The 19,189-nt window shown below is 41.7% G+C and overlaps 1 protein-coding gene across 1 annotated transcript in view; it reads right to left on the reverse strand.

The window, feature by feature from the left end:
* Positions 1-2,818: 2,818 nt before the first annotated feature.
* Positions 2,819-19,189, reverse strand: part of runx2b (RUNX family transcription factor 2b) — a 51,975-nt gene continuing 35,604 nt past the window's right edge. Inside the window, exons 5-7 of the mRNA XM_050058689.1 lie at positions 13,155-13,322; positions 8,570-8,731; positions 2,819-6,027 (exon numbers count right to left, since the gene is read on the reverse strand). Of these exons, the coding sequence (XP_049914646.1) occupies positions 5,549-6,027; positions 8,570-8,731; positions 13,155-13,322 (809 nt within the window). The 3' untranslated portion in view covers positions 2,819-5,548. The remainder of the gene's footprint in view (positions 6,028-8,569; positions 8,732-13,154; positions 13,323-19,189) is intronic.

The following is a 19,189-nucleotide window of genomic DNA, read 5'->3' on the forward strand; positions in this document are numbered from 1 at the left end:
TCCACGCAATCTATATTCAGGGAAATCCCGAGAATGTTCCCAATCTGAACCTTAAAAAAACACATGGGATGGTGCAGCTCGCCTTCTCTTCTCTTCTCCCTTTCTGTTTCAGCGTGTGTACGTGAGTGTGCGCACACGGAGATTGGCTCTATTATGTCTTGGAATAATGTAAAACAGCTTCCCTGGGTCTCCCTGTCTCTGTTCCTGTCTCCATCTCTCTGGTTTCCCAGTGTACCTTTGAAATGAAGCCATGGCAGTGGCAGTGGCAGTAGTAGTCTGGCTGAGCGTGCCGAGGCCCCAGCCCGCCTTAGTCCCCGTCCAAAGACAATGTTGGTGCAGACGGAGCGGCAGACCAGAGATGACACCGCTAAATGGGCTTCCTGCGTCCAACACGCCTCAGAGATCAGCTTGTTAACTGTTTCACAAAAGATTAAACGAGTGATGACACCGCTAAATGTTCTTGGAGAATCAGAGTGTGCTCAGTGGGGGCCCTTTAGATTTAAATGGAAGTTCAGCAGACGGGAAATTTAATTTAAATACCAAGAAAATATGGTGGATGAGCTCTAGACACATACATAACCCTTTTTTAAATGAAAAGTCCTTTTCGATAGCTCACTGGGTAGAGCGTGTACCATTAACGCCTCATTTCCACACACCTCTGTGTATGTATGCGAGTCAACTGGGAGTCTGTTCATTGTACCTCAGTGATCTCTAGTGTTTGCAAAACTCCTCCATCCATTTTTTTCTTTCTGGAAAATGCCTCGAGTTCGTTTAAAAAACTTTTGCAGCAGATTTCAAACGGATCATATACCTTGCACAACAGGAAGTTAGCATAAAATCAATTAGCCGACAGATTCATGAATGTAACACAGCTCTATTTATACATTTTTTCTAAGCGTAAAGTTCGATGGCATGTTTAGCTAGCTAATGTTGGTAGCATGCTAGCTATGTAACATAAAGACGCAGAGTGGTTCATACGTCTTTTTACAAAATATTTAAAAATAGCTGGCTACACACCTCCTCTATTATTTGTCGCCATTCATTAATGGTCCTGTTTATGTCTCTGTTTTGCTCCATGCTAATGTTACGGCTACAAAATTGGACGCGAAAATACACTGAAAACTAACTTTTCTGCCATTTCTGCGGTGCTATTTTTATCCGTCCATAAAGAGATCTATTTCCTTGCATTAAACACAAGGGGTGTACTCTGTATACCAAAAAACAGACACAACACTGTGTGGAAACAAGGTGTAAGGCTGAGTCTTATACCGTGGTGGCCTGACAGCCAAAAATTCCGAAGCACTGTTAGTCTGAAAAACATCCCATTGGTTCGACAGCCCATTTCTCCGAAAATGCAAACTCCCTGCAGTTAGTTGGACAACCCAGTCGCCAGGAAATATGTTCGCATGGTACATGTCTGTAAACCATCGATTCATTACATTCGTCAAGAACAATGTGGTGAACGTGTGGTTAGGTTTAGGCACAAAAAAGATTTGGTTAAGGCTTGGAAAAGATCATGTTTTGGCTAAAAAACCCACATTCGGTAACTCAAACGCCGTGAAGGGTCAATAAAAACACCAGTGATCGATCGATCCCTGAATGCTGGAGAGTCAAATCATCAGTCGGAGACCTCTCCTTCAAGTGGTTTGTTTTTGTTTAGTGTGCACGGACGTTTTGTTCCCCAGATTTAGCTGCAGAGTGAGCGCTCCTCTCTTTCACAGTGCTCTTTGGCTACAGGCAGCTGAGGACACAGAGGCAGCTGCCTTGAGGAGGAGAAGCTTTGTCTGGTGGTGAATTTACAGTACAGCGCACAGCAGCTTAATATGACACAACCTCTGGTTTTTGTTTGATATCTCGTGTCGCCAAAGCACTTTTCTGTCCTGTTGACAGCACAGTTAGTTTGTTTACGTGAAGATCCTGCCCAACCCTGTTCAAACGCTCACACTCTACATGGAAAAAAGGACAAGTAGTCGATACTAAACTGCCAAATCTTACTGGACTGGCATAATTCTGAGCTAAGTACAGCAATAGTTTTTAGAGAAACACGACTTCGGAGCAATGGCCGTTTGTTTTTTGGGCAACAGGCTGATGGAGAAAAGGGATTTCAGTCCAATGGGACATTTTTCAGACTAATGAGGCTTCAGAATCTTGGGCTGTTGGAACAATGGCCTGGCACCAGCCTGGGTTTGAGTCCAACCCAGGCTGTCTCTCTAGCTATCAATTAGGCACGGGGAAAAAAGTCTCAAAAATAAAAAGAAAGGTTGTTTTTGAAAAAGTTAAATTACCTTGTAAAAAAATCTTAAAAGCACACATCTGCTTCTCCTTTATCAAAATTTAAAATCTATGAATATGTAAATATTGTTCATTTCAAAACCTAGAGAAAAGATGTGTCCCAGTTCACTGAAATCCGTTCTCAGTGTTTGTGAACTGGATGCTTCAGGTCTCCACATCACACTTGGGTAAGTTGCAGAAGAACCATGACTGGCTAGTTGTGATGTCACAATTTCCTGCTTGTTCAAACACATCTCAAACAGTTTTCAAGTCAACAAGGAACAAAGAAACTTTCCCCTTCAAGCAGATAAGCATGAAAACAGTCTGTTACTGTCAAACTCTGCACAGACATTGTTCATTAAATCACAAAAAGCAAAACACATTTTTAAGCTGAGGGGCACTTTAAATGAAAATTCAGCAGACGTGAAAATCTAAACACTATGTGCCCTGTTGTTTCAGACGACAGAGGAGATTAAGAGGGAAAATTAAGTTACAAAATTCCTATTTTATTCTTAAAATAGACAAAATGTACAATCACAATGCCAATTTCACTCACTGTTGTCAGGTCTGTTTGTCCCTTTAAAAAAACAACAACAAAAAAACAACTCACTTGATGATCTTTATGAAACGTACCAGCAAATCCTAACAGAGTCTCCATTAGTTTCAGTTTCCTGACAAGTGTTCATGAGAGAAGAAGCACAACAAAAGACATAACAAGTAAACTTTACATAAGAGCAGGGTAAAGTAATGGTTCCTGGATATCATACATGTTGATCATTAAATAATACAAGGCTTTGTGATGACGCAACATTTAACCGAAGCAAAGAAAGGAGGATGAACAACACAAACAAAAGCAGATGAGGACAAAATGGGATGTCAGTGCTGCATTGATGTGTAAACAGTTTTTAAAAGACCATTTCCTGTTCAGTTTGGAAAGAAAGAAGCGGATGAAAAAAAAAAAAAATTCCCACAGATGTGCATCGTTACTATGGAGACACTGGACAAAGTCGTAGTTGGAAAAAAGCTGTAAAATTACAACAATCTAAAAGGTTTTTATTTGGTTTCTTACGTTACACTATAACAGCAAAAAGACTTTTCGTTTGGGCCGGGGCAGTCGGGGAAATGTACTGTGACATGTTCAATTCCATTAAGTGAGTTCAGAACATCCTCTGCAGAGACAGGGAAAGAGGCACTGCGTGCAAACCTTCAATGAAAAGCTTGAAGCCTGATCCTTGGACAGGCTCGTGTTTTTCTCAGCTTTTTCAAATTGGGTTATTATATTACCTACATGCACTGAATATCATATTGTATGAAAGCAAGAGAAATGCTTTTTTTTTTTTAACAAATACCAACTGCCTTGAGAGATCAGATTCAACTCCAATGTAAATGGCTTGTTTGGCCAAGTGTTATCCATTCTGAGTGTGTATATGTGTGTGTGTGTGACTCCAGTGGTGTTATATCTGCACTGAGGACCAAAACCACGAGCCCTGCTGGCAGCCTGCCGCAAGTGCTGCTAGAAATAAAACAAGAAATAAGTGCTTTATGAAACAAACATACACAAGTCTCCCATATTTTTTGGTTACCAGTTTGCTGCCAGCAGCTGCGTCCAATCACCTCGGTTTTTGCACTTTTTTTCCTCCAACGCCAACACTTCTCTTTTTAAATCTCACATAGTAATTTCAAATTGGAAAATATCAGACCTCCCGTCATACTGGAGCCACAGAATGGTTTGAGATTGTGACACCGGTATGCGAGGACGACACAGATCTGTTCGGTAAACCATTCCAACAAAAGCAAATTTAAAAACAAAGGAAAATAAATAAAAGTCTGAAGGAATGTCACAGTCTCTCTTTTGTCTTTAACTGTGATATATCCTTTTCAGTCTCAGAGACCGAAAGAGAAAGAAGCAAAGAAACAAACAAAGACAGTACCCGTGTGTGTCACACACTAAGACAAACTTTTTCAAAGCCATCTTTTGCACATGATATGAAAGCTGTGATAGACTTGGCATGTTTCTCTATAATCTCGACAGCCGGACTGGATATGAAAATGAAAATACGCAAATCTGTGAGACTTGAGATCATCCAGGGATTATTCCAGTCTTGAGGAGTTCATGTATCATAAAGTAACTGAACCTTAAAAGTCTGACCTGCTGCTGTGGCGTGCACCACAAGGCGTGGCACTGCCAAAAATCATCTTTGGGCTACATGTCAGTTCGTGTATAAATGTACCATTTCTTATTTGGACGAGAGGATACACATGTATCTGTGAGCATGTCAGACGAGACAAACTAAAGAAATCAAGCAGAATTTCCCCGACGGATAATTATTTTTCCCCATTGAAGCTCTCTTTCATGGTATGTTGCCAAGAGGCACAATACAAGTTATTGCTCAATAAATACCAAAGGTTTAATACCAAGCCAAATGTGTGTCAACGCCTAGCGAGGATGTTGGGCTCTTAACGCGTGGAGCAGTTAAACTGAAAGTTACACCAGAAGAAACATGTTGCAATACTCTTTGGAAATTACATTTCATATTCGAAACGATTTAAATCTTTGGGTACGACAAAAACAATTAAACCTCTCACTCTCTTAAATTACCTATCAAAAAAGAAAAAATCATTTTAACTTAGTCATATAGATGCATCAAAAATATTCAGATTACACTTCTTTGACTCAAGTTTCAAATACAATACATAATTTATGGCTTTATAAGTTAAAACTAAGAAAACGCCTCAATCTACACCAACGTTTCACCCACAATATACAAGTTAAATTAATTGGTTTAAAGCAAATTTACTGTCCATACCACTTAAGGTAACATATGTGTTACTCTCATCACTTGCTACTCAGTGCCTAACTTGCATCTTGATATTGTCGTAGTACAAAAACATGCTCTGCAAAAAGCCTTATTGAAATACAAACACTATACAAAAGAGGCAGTCTTTTACAAATATTGTTGAAGCATCCCTTGAAGCTTGTGGATTATAATAAAACTGAAATAAAGTCTCATCCACTTGGGCCTAGTAAACCAAAATTGTCTTTCTCATTATTGCTGTGAGAATGACTCCCTTTGTAGTGCCTTGGTCAAAACACATTCCAGGAAGACGAGTCCATACAAGTCTGGTCTGTTTTTGTTTTTTATCTCAACCTTAATTTCCGAGCAAAATGAAGAGATAGCTGATGAGAGCTCAAAAATCCCCTTTTCAATAAAAAAAGGTTTTGTGCTTTCAAACCATGACATCAGTTGACTTCTTATCTCCGCCCCCTTGGTTTTCTTCAATATGGCCTCCAGACAGCTTCATCCATGCGGCCTCCAGGGTTGAGGACAGTCGGGGAGTTACTGTGGCTCCCGTCGCCGTCCACCCCTCCCTCCGTCTGGCTGGGCAGGTTGGGGTTCACCAGGGAGGTGCCCGTGGAGGCGCTAGTGCAAGGCGGGATCATCCTGGATGGCGAGCGATCCCCGCCGGGAACCATGGAGAACTGGTACGAGCCGGAGGAAGCGCCGTAGTAGAGATAGGGCGTGCTGCTGGTCTGGAAGGGTCCGCTCTGACTCTGGGTGGAGCCCGGGTATGGAGGGGGAAGGTAGGTGTGGTAGTGGGCGCTGCCCAGCGACATGGCCGAGGTGACGGGCGGGGTGTAGGTGAAGGTGGCCGGGTAGTGCATCCGAGGGCTGGAGAAACGGCTCTCAGTGAGGGAGGAGAGGCCCGGGAACTGACGCTCGAACTGACCGGGGAATGGGCTCAGGTCAGAGGTACCTACAGACACACAGAGACATCCATATATTTAGGATTCAACAGCACAGCAGATACGATCATGCACGCCGAAATAACCACCAGTCTGTCAGTTTTGATTATCTTCACTGTGGCTTTGGACTCTTAAACTATTTAGCACGTTGTCTTGTCGAGTAATCGAATTTAACAAATAAGTCCCCTGAGAAAGGAAACAGTAGTAAATTAAATTGTATGTAATCGAATATTCCGAGCCAGATATGTGTATTAACTAATTTAGAAAAGACTTTGACTAATGGAGTTTGTGGGCACGGTTATGGAAAAGCATCCATCTATAAATATTGTTATATTCATCAACTTGTGTTTTTCATGTAAACTCTTGATAAAGTTCACAAACACATGAGTGAAGTCCCACACAGGCATATGCCTTTATGTGTTTACGCCTCTGCATATTTATGTTTCTGTGTGTGTGTTGACGCATGTGTATCTGTATAACTGTTTATGCATGCAAATGTGTGTGTGCAAACGGTGTGTGTGTGTGTGTGTGTGTGTGGGTGGGGGGTGCGTATGTGTGTGAATACTGTATGCACATAAAAAAGCAGTTGGGATGAATCAGGAGCTGCACATGTGGAAACACTTTGAGCAGAAACAGTTTCCATGAGATCCATAATGAGGCAGGGCTGAGCTCTGATGTGGCTCCTCTCCTCGCCTCCCATCGGCTCCAGCGTGTGTGTGTACGTGTGCACGCGCGTGAGAGAGAGAGAGAGAGAGCCGAGAAGGAGCTGCTCCATCTCACCCTTCGTTCCTCTCTTCGCTTCATCCCTTAAAAAATACCCAAAAACCACTAACTGGCTGCGGCGAGCTTCGCGCTGGGCGCAGAGTTTAAGGAGAATAGGAGGTCCTCCCCCTCTCGCACTCCCTCCCTCCCGTCTCCTCTCAGTGGTTTAGTCCAGCCATGGCGCTCTTATCATAAATCACCAGGCGTCTTCCGTGTCACCATGTCTGCTGCGAGAGGACAAGGGGTGGCGGGGAAGAGGAGGGGAGGGGGGGACGCAGTGTTTATGTGCAGGGAAGAATTGCGAAGCCGGGTTTGTCGCTAGCGTCAGATAGCATATGCTGCCAATTAAGGCCTTTAAACTTCCTCTTTCCACAAGATCCGTTTGATTCTAATAGAAATAGTAGGTGATTGTCTCCGCTGTAGAGAAGCAGTGTGATCTCAGACGTGACCGGCGCTGTTCAATAAACTCCTGACTCCTGCTTTTAACATTTGGACCTGTTTTAGTGCTCAAAGGGCCCTGTGATGATGAGCCAGATCCAGCTTTATTAGTTTAAATGAAACCAAAGTGGAACAATGTCTAAATATTTGGAAGGACTTTACAAACTCTAGAGCATCACTTCCGAATTAGGTGTTTGACTTAACTGATGAACTTTTGTAACCACGTCTTATCCACTGCAACATTTCAACACATGAGCTGTGTGAAGGTGTGTGCGGAAGGGGAGGGCCGGCGCAGAGTTTGCACTGGAGCATCCATATCAGCTTCTGCTTGTACTTGTCGGTATGTTCTGTGGCTGGATACTGTTACAGAGCAGCCTGGCGAGGTGTCAACATGATCTCCAGAGATCTGAGGGCCTTAGTCACATCACTTAGAAGGCATTAAGTGCTCGAGGTGTGCAAGTGGGCGAAGGCGGCAGGCGAGGTTCGGGCCTGTGTTGATGCGTGTGCTTTGAGAACAAAGCCTGACGCTCGTGAGATGAAAGTTGAAGGGAAAGACCAAACTAATCAAAGCTGACAAGGCAGCTGGCTGGATTTTAAACCCTCTCTAATGCAGAGTCACACAGCCCGCGTCGCGTAATCACTCACCCTCGCTCGGGGCACACACACACACGCACACACACACACAGGAGGGTGTAGTACGTTAGCACAAGAAAACAGAGGGAAAAAAAAGTAGGGTAGAAAAAAACCTCTCATGGCAGTGAGTCAAACAGGTGTACGGGGGAGAAACTTGTCTGGCGGCATGTAGGGAGTTTAAAGGAGCTTTCACATTGGGGGAAAAACAGAGACAAATTGGAACACAGATGCTGCCGCTACGGCAAACAGACTGGCTAATGCAATTACCCAGAATGCCTTGTGAGAGCAGTGTATTGCTATAAAGACACTTTATTTGTCAGTCACGAGCCTGTTATTATCCCCAGGCCTGTTATTACCCATACTCCTCTGGGATCAAAGGCTTGGAGCAAAGAAAAAACGGAAACAATCGTTTTTTCCTCCACTGTCATCCACGCCATCCAAACCGCTCTCTGGAGAGACAGTCCGACTCTGACTACATGCCTCATTCCTCTCATTTGAGAGTGAGCTAATAGCAGCTCACTATGCTGTATTAGTCTGAGATGCTTCTTGTAGTCTTTGTTTATGTCTGTGTGCATGCACGTCTGTCTTTCTTGCTCCCCTTCCCTAATTCTACTGGATAAGAAATGTATTATCTGGATTATTCATGGCAGTTTAGGCAGTCCTGATGGGACAAAGAGATTATCTGGGTGGTTTGACACAGTGGCGGAGCAGTGGTTCTACCTGGCAATCGTCTAGGCACGTCACTGATGGCAGGCAGGCCCGTGCCTCGGCTGGAGGAGAGGGGGGTGGTGGAGTGGACTGAGGGGGACGCCATTGGACTCAGGTAGGACGGGTACGTCTGTTCATACGACCAAGGAGGAGAGGACTGGGACTGACGAGGGTCTGATGGGGAGAAGAGAAGCGAGGCAAGGAAAGGAGGAAGGAGAAAAACAGCCCAGACAGACATACAAAGAGAAAAAGACAGACAGGGAAAGAAAGAAAGAATAATTATCAGAGGCCCATCAGCTGGTTCAAATGCTCTGCTTTTTTTCTTTGTATAATGGGTAGTAAATTGACAATAACATTCTCAACAACTGTGGACATTATTAGTGTCTGTTTCTCTGTGCTTAGGTTTGGAGGTAAGTATCAGTTGGCTGCGTTATGCAACATCCTCCATAATGACACATCTAATGTTTACCTTCGAAGAGAAGATCTTCCTGTTTGCCTTATAAAACATTGTGCTTGCAGCTGAGGCACAGAGAGCCTTGCTGGCGCACACCCAGGGCGTAAACACACCAGCACACAACCAAAAAAATAAAAGCCGCACACACACTTTACTGTGTGTGTCTCAGCTGCAAAACTACTGTAGAGCATCAAAGTTGGTCTATAATGGATTGTATACGAGCTATTTTTATGTGTTATGATGAAGTGTCTAATTCAGTGATTCCCAACCAGGGCACTTGCCAGGGGATGTGTAGAAAAACTGTAGACTTGTTTAGCTTATCTGAAATAATAAACTAAGATTTGATTTTTTTATATCCACATACTGAGTGAGCTGTAATTCCTGAACACAATGTGTTGCCAAAGTGTGTGAAAAGTTGTTAGCAAGCCAACAAAAGAACGGTTAGCTAAAAGTGACAGATTAGAGACTAAATAGTTCACTTAAAGTGGTGGATAAACAGTTGAAAGAGTTAGCTACAAATAACAGAAAAACAGTTTAAATAGTTCGCTAAAGGTAATGGAAAAATAGTTGAAATAGTTAGCTGAAAGTAACAGACAAACAGTTGAGATAGTTAGCTAAAAGTAACGTAAAACAGTTGTAATAGTCAGCTTAAAGTAGTGGATAAACAGTTGAAATATTGAGCTAAAAGTAATGGAAAAACAGTTAGAAAAAGTTAGCTAAAAGTAACCGAAAAACAGTTGAAAGACTTAGCTAAAAAAACAGGAAAACAGTTGAAATAATTAGCTAGAAGTAACGGAAAAACAGTTGAAAGAGTTAGCTAAAAGTAACAGGAAAACAGTTGAAATAGTTAGCTAAAAGTAACGGAAAAACAGTTGAAAGAGTTAGCTAAAAGTAACGGAAAAACAGTTGGAAAAAGTTAGCTAAAAGTAACCAAAAAACAGTTGAAAGACTTAGCTAAAAACAAACAAACAGGAAAACAGCTGAAATAGTTAGCTACAAGTAACAGGAAAACAGTTGAAATAGTTAGCTAAAAGTAACGGAAAAACAGTTGAAAGAGTTAGCTAAAAGTAATGGATAAACAGTTGAAATAGTTAGCTAAAAGTAACGGAAAAACAGTTGAAAGAGTTAGCTAAAAGTAACAGGAAAACAGTTGAAAGAGTTAGCTGAAAGTAATTGAAAAAAGGGTGAAATGGCTAAAAGTAACAGATAAACAGCTGAAATAGTTAGCTTAAAGTAACGGATAAACAGCTGAAATAGTTAGCTTAAAGTAACGGATAAACAGCTGAAATAGTTAGCTAAAAGTAATGGATAAACATTTGAAACAGCTGGCTAAAAGTAACTGAAAAACAGGTAAAATAGCTGGCTTAAGGCAATGGATAAAAAAGTGAGAAAGCCCAAACACATTAACAGTTGAAATAGTTATTGGTAAGTACTGGAAAAACAGTTTAAAAATAGTTAGCTAAAAGTAACAGAAAAACGGGTGAAACAGTTAGCAAAAAGTAACTGAGAGACAGTTGAAAGAGTTAGCTAAAAGTAACAGAAAGACAGGTGAAACAGCTAAAAGTAACGGATAAACATTTAAAACAGTTAGCTAAAAGTAACGGAAAGACAGGTGAAACAGCGAAAAATAAAAGAGACAGTTAAAACAGTTAGCTAAAAGTATTGGAAAAACAGTTTAAAAATAGTTAGCTAACAGTAACGTAAAGACAGCTGAAATAGTTCACTTTAACAAGTAGATAAACAGTTTTAATAGTTAGAGTAAAGGAAAACCAGTTGAAACAGTTAGCAAAAACGTAACAAAAGACAGTTGAAATATTTAGCTAAAAGAAACAAATAAAAACTAATTTAGAGAAGACTTTGACTAATGGAGTTTGTGGGAACGGTTATGGAAAAGCATCCATCTATAAATATTGTTATATTCATCAACTTGTGTTGATGAAAACAAATAAAATAATTGGTTAAAAGTAATGGAATTACAGTTAAAATAGTTAGCTGAAAATGATGGATGAACAGTTGACAAAGTTAGTAAAGGATAAACAGTTAAAATAGCTGAAAAGGATGGATAAAGGGTTAAAGCGGCTTTAAGTAAGGAATAAAGGCTAAACATCCAGCTGCCACTTCAAGTGGTTCATAGTAAGAACGCAAACACAACTAAACCAACCTCATAACTGTTCAACTGTATGAAGACATTAAACACTTTTATATAATTAATAGCCTGAAATAATTTCCAGATTAAAATCAATTTAAACAAACAAATGTGGAATATGACGGATGGTGCAGATGAAAGGGTACTTGGGTTCATGTGATGGGGCTGTGGGGGTACGTCAGACAGAAAAGGTTGGGAACCACCTCTCTAATCCAAAAGACTGCCCTCGGATATAAAGTTCAAGATTCACCTCAAAATATTTAGACTTGAGAAGCAGTTTGCTGACATGCAATTAATATCCAATCCAGTGTATGATACTCTCCGCGCGCCGCCACACTGCTATGCTGTTTAACCATCCCTCAAATGATCCTCTAAGTAACACTACAAAGCCATGCCAGAGAGTAACTAAGAGCTAAATGACGACCTGTGACGAGCCTCCAGAGGTGTGGGTGATCAGGTAGCAGCCATCCCGAACCGTGACAGATGGTGTTACCTTCTAGGATGTAGATAGTGACGGAGTAGAGAAAGACAGACGATCTCATACTGCACGAGGCATTCTGTTCTGCTCTGTGGTCCCATCAGGACACACACGTGGCTCCAGTTGGGGTTTGATATTTCACCTTACATATAGTAAATGCTGCTTAGTTTGTGACTCAGTTCATGACTCAGCTCATTCAGTGATATCCTTTAGGTCATTGTTCAGATGTGTGGGGCATATCAGATGTACCTACGTCTTCAGTGAATGCTATATTTAGATTTGCTTGGCAGTTTGGGTGTTATATACAATGTGAAAAACATATAAATGTCTAATCTTTGAATGCAAACAGAGACTGTAAGGATGGGTAATCTGTCTGAAATGAATATTATTAAGAATATTTACTGACAGAAATGTAAAAATCACAATAAGGCAAATGCATAATGACACACAAAATAATGATGTTCAAAGTAATAAAGTGTGTTCCACTGTTTTGTATTAGATCAGACAAAACTCTTAACACATGTAATGGTGACTCATTTTGTTATGTTTTAACCCTTTGTATTCTGCAGTAGAAATGGTCCGCCACTGCCTACATTGGTATTTTTGCTTATTGTGATGTCATTAATTGAAGTATCTTTAAATGCTTCATATCCCTAGCATCTGTACAACCTAAGCTAATAGGTTATGTATGTTAATAAACCGGTGATCATTGATTAAAGTATTTAAATAGTGTGATTATGAAAAAATAATTAAAAAATCAGATGTTTGTTCATCAAATTTTACAAAATAAAAACTCAAAACATACTGACTCAAACAATTTCTAAATGTAGAAACATTAAGAAAAATATTTCTTGACACTCCGTAAGTTTTTTGAACCATGTACATTATTTAGCTTTTGGAATATACTCAATTTATGAGCCAAAGGTTTCGTAAAGGAGTCATCGTTCATTCTTTCGGCGCCACAATTTCGCATGGTTTTGCACCACACATAATGTAGCACAATGACGTCACCACGAGCATACAATGTGTACAAACAAGATCATGCAAACAGGGATCTTCTGCAGCCGTCTGCACGATGTCCACTTTCAAAGTTTGAAAATGTTGATATATACTGAATGATTGCCACGCCTTAAATTAAAGTCTTGTATCCAGGGAACCTGGCTATGAACACAACAGACTTCACAAACAAAAATTAAAGCCCAAAATTATTTATATGCTGAATAAAAAAGTATTCATAGTTCAGGACAGGGAAATAAGGCACTGGTATCATTTTATGGTATGACACCTCCAATATGTGACAAACACCTTGAAATACACTTCAAAGGTTGTGCAGTAGAAAGATTTTACATTTTTAACTTGTTTTAACGACACAAAACTTGAATCAATGACCGTGTAATCCTGAAGGATCTTTTCACAGGGGGGTCAGAGGTCAAGATCAGCCACAGGACAGTAAGATACGCTGCTCTATGGCACTTCACAAGGGTGGACGCTTGCTGTTATGATGTTATCAGGTGCTCACCTGTTATCTGTGTCTGCCCCTGTGGGTTGAAGGAGTTGGCCCCTGTGTTGAGAGTTGGCCGGGGGCCTTGAGTTGGAACAGCCACCCTCACCCTCATCCTCTCCAGCTCACTAAGGCGGTCTGAGAAGAGACCAGTCTTGGGAGGGTCCTCCAGTTTCTGACGATGTCCTGTGGACACACCAGAACAGTGTTTTATTGGTAAGGAGGTTTCAGGCTGCAGTTAAATTTGCTATCAGTTTTAATAACTGCTGTGATGCTGCATGTAAACCATATTATCATCAGCATAAGATGAAGCTGACAGCTGATTTATGATCTCATTTTGTTTGTTTGTTCTCCTGGCATGCAGTTTGTCAGTTATTCTCGATAATGTACAGCTCAGTGACTCAGCTCCCGTGTGCCATGCCTAACTTGGTAAATATAGTTTGTGCTCCTAAACAAAGAGGAGGTAAAGAGAGGCCATTTGAGAATGGGATGCTACATCCTGCTTATTAAAAAAGGCTCAGGCAATTATCTCATATCACCGCGCCTGAGAGAAAAGGAGAGAGTTAAGATGGGGAGAGTGAGAAGTTGCATGTATGTTTAGTTTTAACCTGAGGCTTCTTCCTCAGGTAAACACGAGCTCTCACGCCATCGCCCCATTATCCCCACAGGAGTCGTAACTTATGCCAAATACAGTATATTATATCTTTCCCTGCATTCCTCTGCCAATACTTTTACACCCTTTATATCCCTGATTTTATTCTCATCACTCTCTCAGGCTGGTAACTCGAGACCCCTTCGATATACAAACACAGTACGCGCACACTGCAAACACATAAATCGTGCACACAAACACAAGACAATGTGTCACTTTCTCTGTGTGAGCCGGCCCATCTCGATCCCAGCAGCTTTATCTGCCCTGTAGTGGGAACCACAGCAAAACCTGCCCAGAGGCCCAGGTGTAGGCTAGTTTAGAAAAGGTGGGGTAGAAAGAGAGGCCTGTGCACACACAGTCCTTTTTATCACTGACACAGGTCTGTGTCAGTGCGTCTGTCTGGTCTCGCACTAGCTCTCCTGTAAAGGCGGTAAAGTAAATATCAAACAGAGGAGAGTAGAAACTCCTGCTGTGCTTGGCAGAGCTCCAGTTGGCTCAGGCAGAAACAACGAGCTACTTCAGAATCCTGCCCAACCTGCCTGCTGCCTGGGCTGGGAACAAAGGCCTGGCACTGCACCTATAGGACCGCGTGGGTGTTACGGATGGAGATGTTCAGAAAAATCACCATTACAGAGATCAAAGACCGCAGAAAATTGCCTCACCGGGGGTCCTTGTGGACTAATGGTCTAACATGTGTAGTAATGACCCCCTGGCTCAGGAGCTTTGTTGCATTTCACCCCTCCTCTCTCTCTCTCATCTCTCTGCAGATTTTATGTCAATTGTGCCATCAAATAAATACCAAATGACAACAAAATAATATTTTAAAAACTGCCTCATCCTCTGCGAAGCATTTTTCCACTACTGCAAGTCTGAAAAAAAAAAATATTTCAAGCCACAGAAATGCGTTTATAAACTATCTGACTCTTCACAACAAATTAATTTATTCTGGAACAACTGTTTGGAATTCTGCTCTGCAACGAGTTGGGAATGGCGCGAGTGAAAACGCAGCCAGTGACAGTCAGACAGACCATGATCTTTATTACAATGACGTTACCGGACTGGCATCATCCAGTTCAAAATAAACAGACATCATCCGCTTCTTTACATAGTTGCTTTGGAACGCGACTAATATCGGCTACTTGAAAACCTCAGCTTATTGAAGTTTTTTTTTTGCTTTATAACATAATTCATGGCCATATTTCATTAATAATATTTCTCCCTCGTTCCTGCGGATAATTTGTGCCTCTCGCTGGCATTCCTCATCTCTCTGTGCAAGCTGTGCCCAGTCAATCATAGCGTTTCCATTTTCAACAGACCGAATTTCTATTCTAAAAAAGCCTCGGGACACAGTGCGGGCTTTGTGCACAGCCCGTCTCCTAGTGATGGGAATAAATAGCAATGGGAGACCAAGGGAGATGAGGGGAGACAGAGGGGGACAGACACGAGGGGGGGAGGAGGCACATGGAGAGGAAGAGACCCTGATGACCAGTAAATTAAGAGCACTGGATGGGTCTGAACCAGTCGGGAGACACAGGCTCTGTGAAGAGTGCTGAGCACACAGCACGGCGAATGGTGAAATAGTTAGAGAGGGTTTAGGATTTCGACATCTTGGAGGAAGATCCCAAAATACAGACGGATATTTACGCGTATATTTAAGGAGATATAGACGAGTCTGATCTGCATGACAAGCCAGCTCTCCGTCCCCAGTAACTTGAACTTCTCAGCTTCCACCCTGGACCACGATATTGTTCAGAAACCTAAGGATGCAGCCCAGTTTAAAGGAAACCAATGTATATTTTCTCCTATAGGAATGCAGCATGTCAACCACCACATTAAGGTCCAATTTACACTCCAAACAGCCAGACCTCAAGTCCATTAGTTTAGCCTGCCTTGACAGTAAATACAGTTCTTCATGAGTTAATTACACCTTTTAGACGACAACTGTTGCCAAACACAAGACGTCTCAGCTGTTTTATCGGAACCCTAGCAGGGCGGAGGAATGAGCCGGGGGTATTTAAAGGAGCGGGAAAGGCGGATGATTTCACTGCCGTAGGGAAAGTCCCTGAGATTCCCATCATCCCTGTGAAAACAGCGGAGATTTTCGATAGCGCCTGCCACTTCCCTGCCCAGCCAGCGGCCGGAAACATGGACAGATTCAGACCAGATGTGAGCAACTTACATACACACATACACACACACACAAAAACACACACATGCAAGAATGAACGTATGCAGGCACACGTCTGCGCATGCAATCATGCACATTTGGACGCATGCATCATGCATACACCCTTACAGATGCACATACAGTGCAGGCTCACCCATGCACACACACACACACACACACACACACACACACACACACACACTGAATAAGATTAGCAATGATTAGATAACACCTCTATAGATAGTATCTCTAATCACACAGTTGCACACTGATCCTAGAATAGTATTATTTCAGCCGTCCAAGAGACATAAGTCTGGATTCAACTCGCCCCTGCTGATCTGATAACAGTTAGTAAGAGCAAGTAGGCAAACAGAATATAAGTCCTCTGTAATTAATGGCTGCATTAGATTGGATCTGAGTCTGAGCACCAAGATCTCTGACGAATAGTCAAATGTTCCCTCATACGTCCTGGCTGAAAATATGCCTCAAATAACCACTTTTTTTTAAGCTCAGGAACGGTTTGCACTGAGATCTTTTTAAGACAGAGGTGCTAATGTTGTCTGGGATTGACCCTGTATCCCAGTAGTCCTGACAAATAACTGAAAAACAATAAAATGTCCATTTTTTCACCACAACTAAAATAATAAGAATAATATGTAGGAGCTTTGCAATATACTGATATTGACAATAACTGTGATAATTAAAAATAAAATAATGATATCATGTTTCATTATCCAGTAAGTATAACTTTTTCATGTTTTGTACAGTTATTGTTAAAGACTCTCTCTAGATGTATTTTGAGTCTAATTAATTTGCCAAAAAAGAGACAAATAAACAACAATAAACAATTTAAAGATTCATTTGACTGACTGCACTTTTTCCCCCAAATATAAAAACACAAACATTGCACCATGCGTCTGAATTCAACACTGATGCTATGACACTTGCAGCTCTTTCTAACCAAACCTGTCAGTATGCTAACGGTTAGCTGTCATGCTGAAAAGAAAGTCAGACTTTTCAAAAAGCTTCAGGAGGCTTACTCCGAAAAGTACACTCCGAAGTTGTGAATCCGATACAAAAGATCATATTAGGATAGCCAAACAGAAACAACGGCTCCAAGTGGGAAGTAGCACCGATGCGACCCACATCAGAGGGGAAAACGCAGATGACAGCCATCTGAAACGGACAGCTCAAGACCTTTGTCTACTGTGTGGTTAAACACAACCAGAGCTTTTGATACATGAGCTGTACAGCTGGTCATGTGTGTTATAGTGTTATTATGCAGTTTTCAAATGATAGTTTTGGTGGATTTTGGGAGACAAAGCGTAATTTTTTCGTCTGCTGAGGCGCTTTTCATCGTGTTTAAAGGTGTGCTTGGTGTAAGCGATGAAATAATGATAATGATAATGATCTCAACCTCAATTCTGAGGCTTTTCTGTAAATAGTTTGCTAAGACAGAACAAATCTAGCAACTTCGGATAAACCTGTATCACTTTTAGGCTTAAAACAACAACTTCCGGTTAGGTCTCAACCATTTCCTGTTTAAACTCCGCCCATTCCAAGTACAGATAGGAATGCAGATAATTTAGTTGGTTGAATAGATACAGATAACAGTGTACTCGCTGATCCCTCACAAACACCTGTGATTACTCATTTGAAAATACGGTCACATTAACAATGCACCTGTCAAAATTTCGCTCCAAGTGCTAAAAAAAAAATATAAAGGGATGGTTTTTGCTGAGAGTTAGATGAGAAGATTGATACCATTTTTACGTCAGCACTGCAAATTTGAAGCCACAGTCAGCAGCAGGCTTAGCTTAGAATAAGGAGAGGAAACAGGGAGAAACAATTAGTCTGGCTCTGACTAAAGGTAATAAAATTAGTCACAAACAAAATATAAAGTATCAATAAAGCCCTTCTCCCACTGGACAAAAAACCCACTAACACCCGCTAACATCTGGCTTTTGTCTTAAATGTGAAAGGTTACAATCGGCATTCACTACCCGGACAAATGACTCTGCTGTAGTCACGGGTGTTTGTTAGCTCCAGGTCTGATCAGCTATGATCGTCAGTGATAGAAATACTGAGTGGACATGCACAATGCAATGACGCACCGCCACAATATACTCTTTATCCAAGCAACACTCCAATATCGTTCCAAATTAGTCAGCACTGAGTTTGAAGAAGAAACTGTGTCAGTGACAGATATATGTATATATAAAAACGAACTAACATTTTCACTGACCTCCATGCTGCTTTCTACTGTTTACTAACCCTGCTTTGGTGGAAACCGGGATATATGAGCTTTAGATTGGCCAGTAGATGGATTTTGTTACATTCGGACAGAGCCAACTGGCCGTTTTCCCATTTTTTTTGTCTTTTTTGCTACCCTAAGCTAACGTCTCCTGGCAGTAACTTCATATTTACTGTACAGGCTGAAGAGTGAAATCGATTCTCAGTTCTCAGCGAGAAAAATGTTTCCAAAATGTCGATTAATTCCTTTAAATACCCCTGTTCCCCTGCCGCCCCGCCAACACATCAAGTTTCGGCTATCACTACAGACACATCACTTGGAAATTCTCCTGCCTGCAGCCTGACTAAGTAACATGTGAGGAAAAAGCGGCGCGCCAGAAAATCCTGAATAAATGGGATAATTTATAAATTTGGTGTCACGTCATGCCCTCTAAGCCCTTCAGGCTGGTTTATGATCACTGGGTGAGCTTGGATGAATGTATCTTTGGGGCTGATTCAGAAAAACCCCCATGCTCGTGGAGCCTGGGTTGAATCAGCCCGTCTGTGTTTGTGTGTGTATGTGTGTGTCAGTCATCTCGCAGTGGAACAGCCAGTAAAGTCGATGAATGAATACACTGGGTCCATATTTCACTTTTTTATTTGGAGCCCTCACAGTGGCCATGTTGTTTTTGTGAGCGGTCAGAAACAATGAATTATTTCAGGTGGCAATCTGAAACTGGCAGAGCGTGTCTCGAAAGGAAAAGCGCTGAGTGGGTGACAGCCAGACGCCCGTCGACCATGGGGGTCTGGTATAAAGGGAGCAGGAGGGAGGGGAGGAGGAGAGAAAGAGAAGATAATAAAAACAGAATTGGGGGAAAAAGAGAAAAAGGGGAAGAAGTGAAAGAGAGAGGAGGTGCGGGAGATGAGGGAGCGAGTGAAGGAGAGGAGACGGAGAGAAAGGGGGAGCCAGGCTGTCGTGGAGCGCTGCCAGCCGTCTGTGTG

Source organism: Epinephelus moara, chromosome 12, assembly GCF_006386435.1.
Source record: "Epinephelus moara isolate mb chromosome 12, YSFRI_EMoa_1.0, whole genome shotgun sequence".
NCBI lineage: Eukaryota > Metazoa > Chordata > Actinopteri > Perciformes > Serranidae > Epinephelus > Epinephelus moara.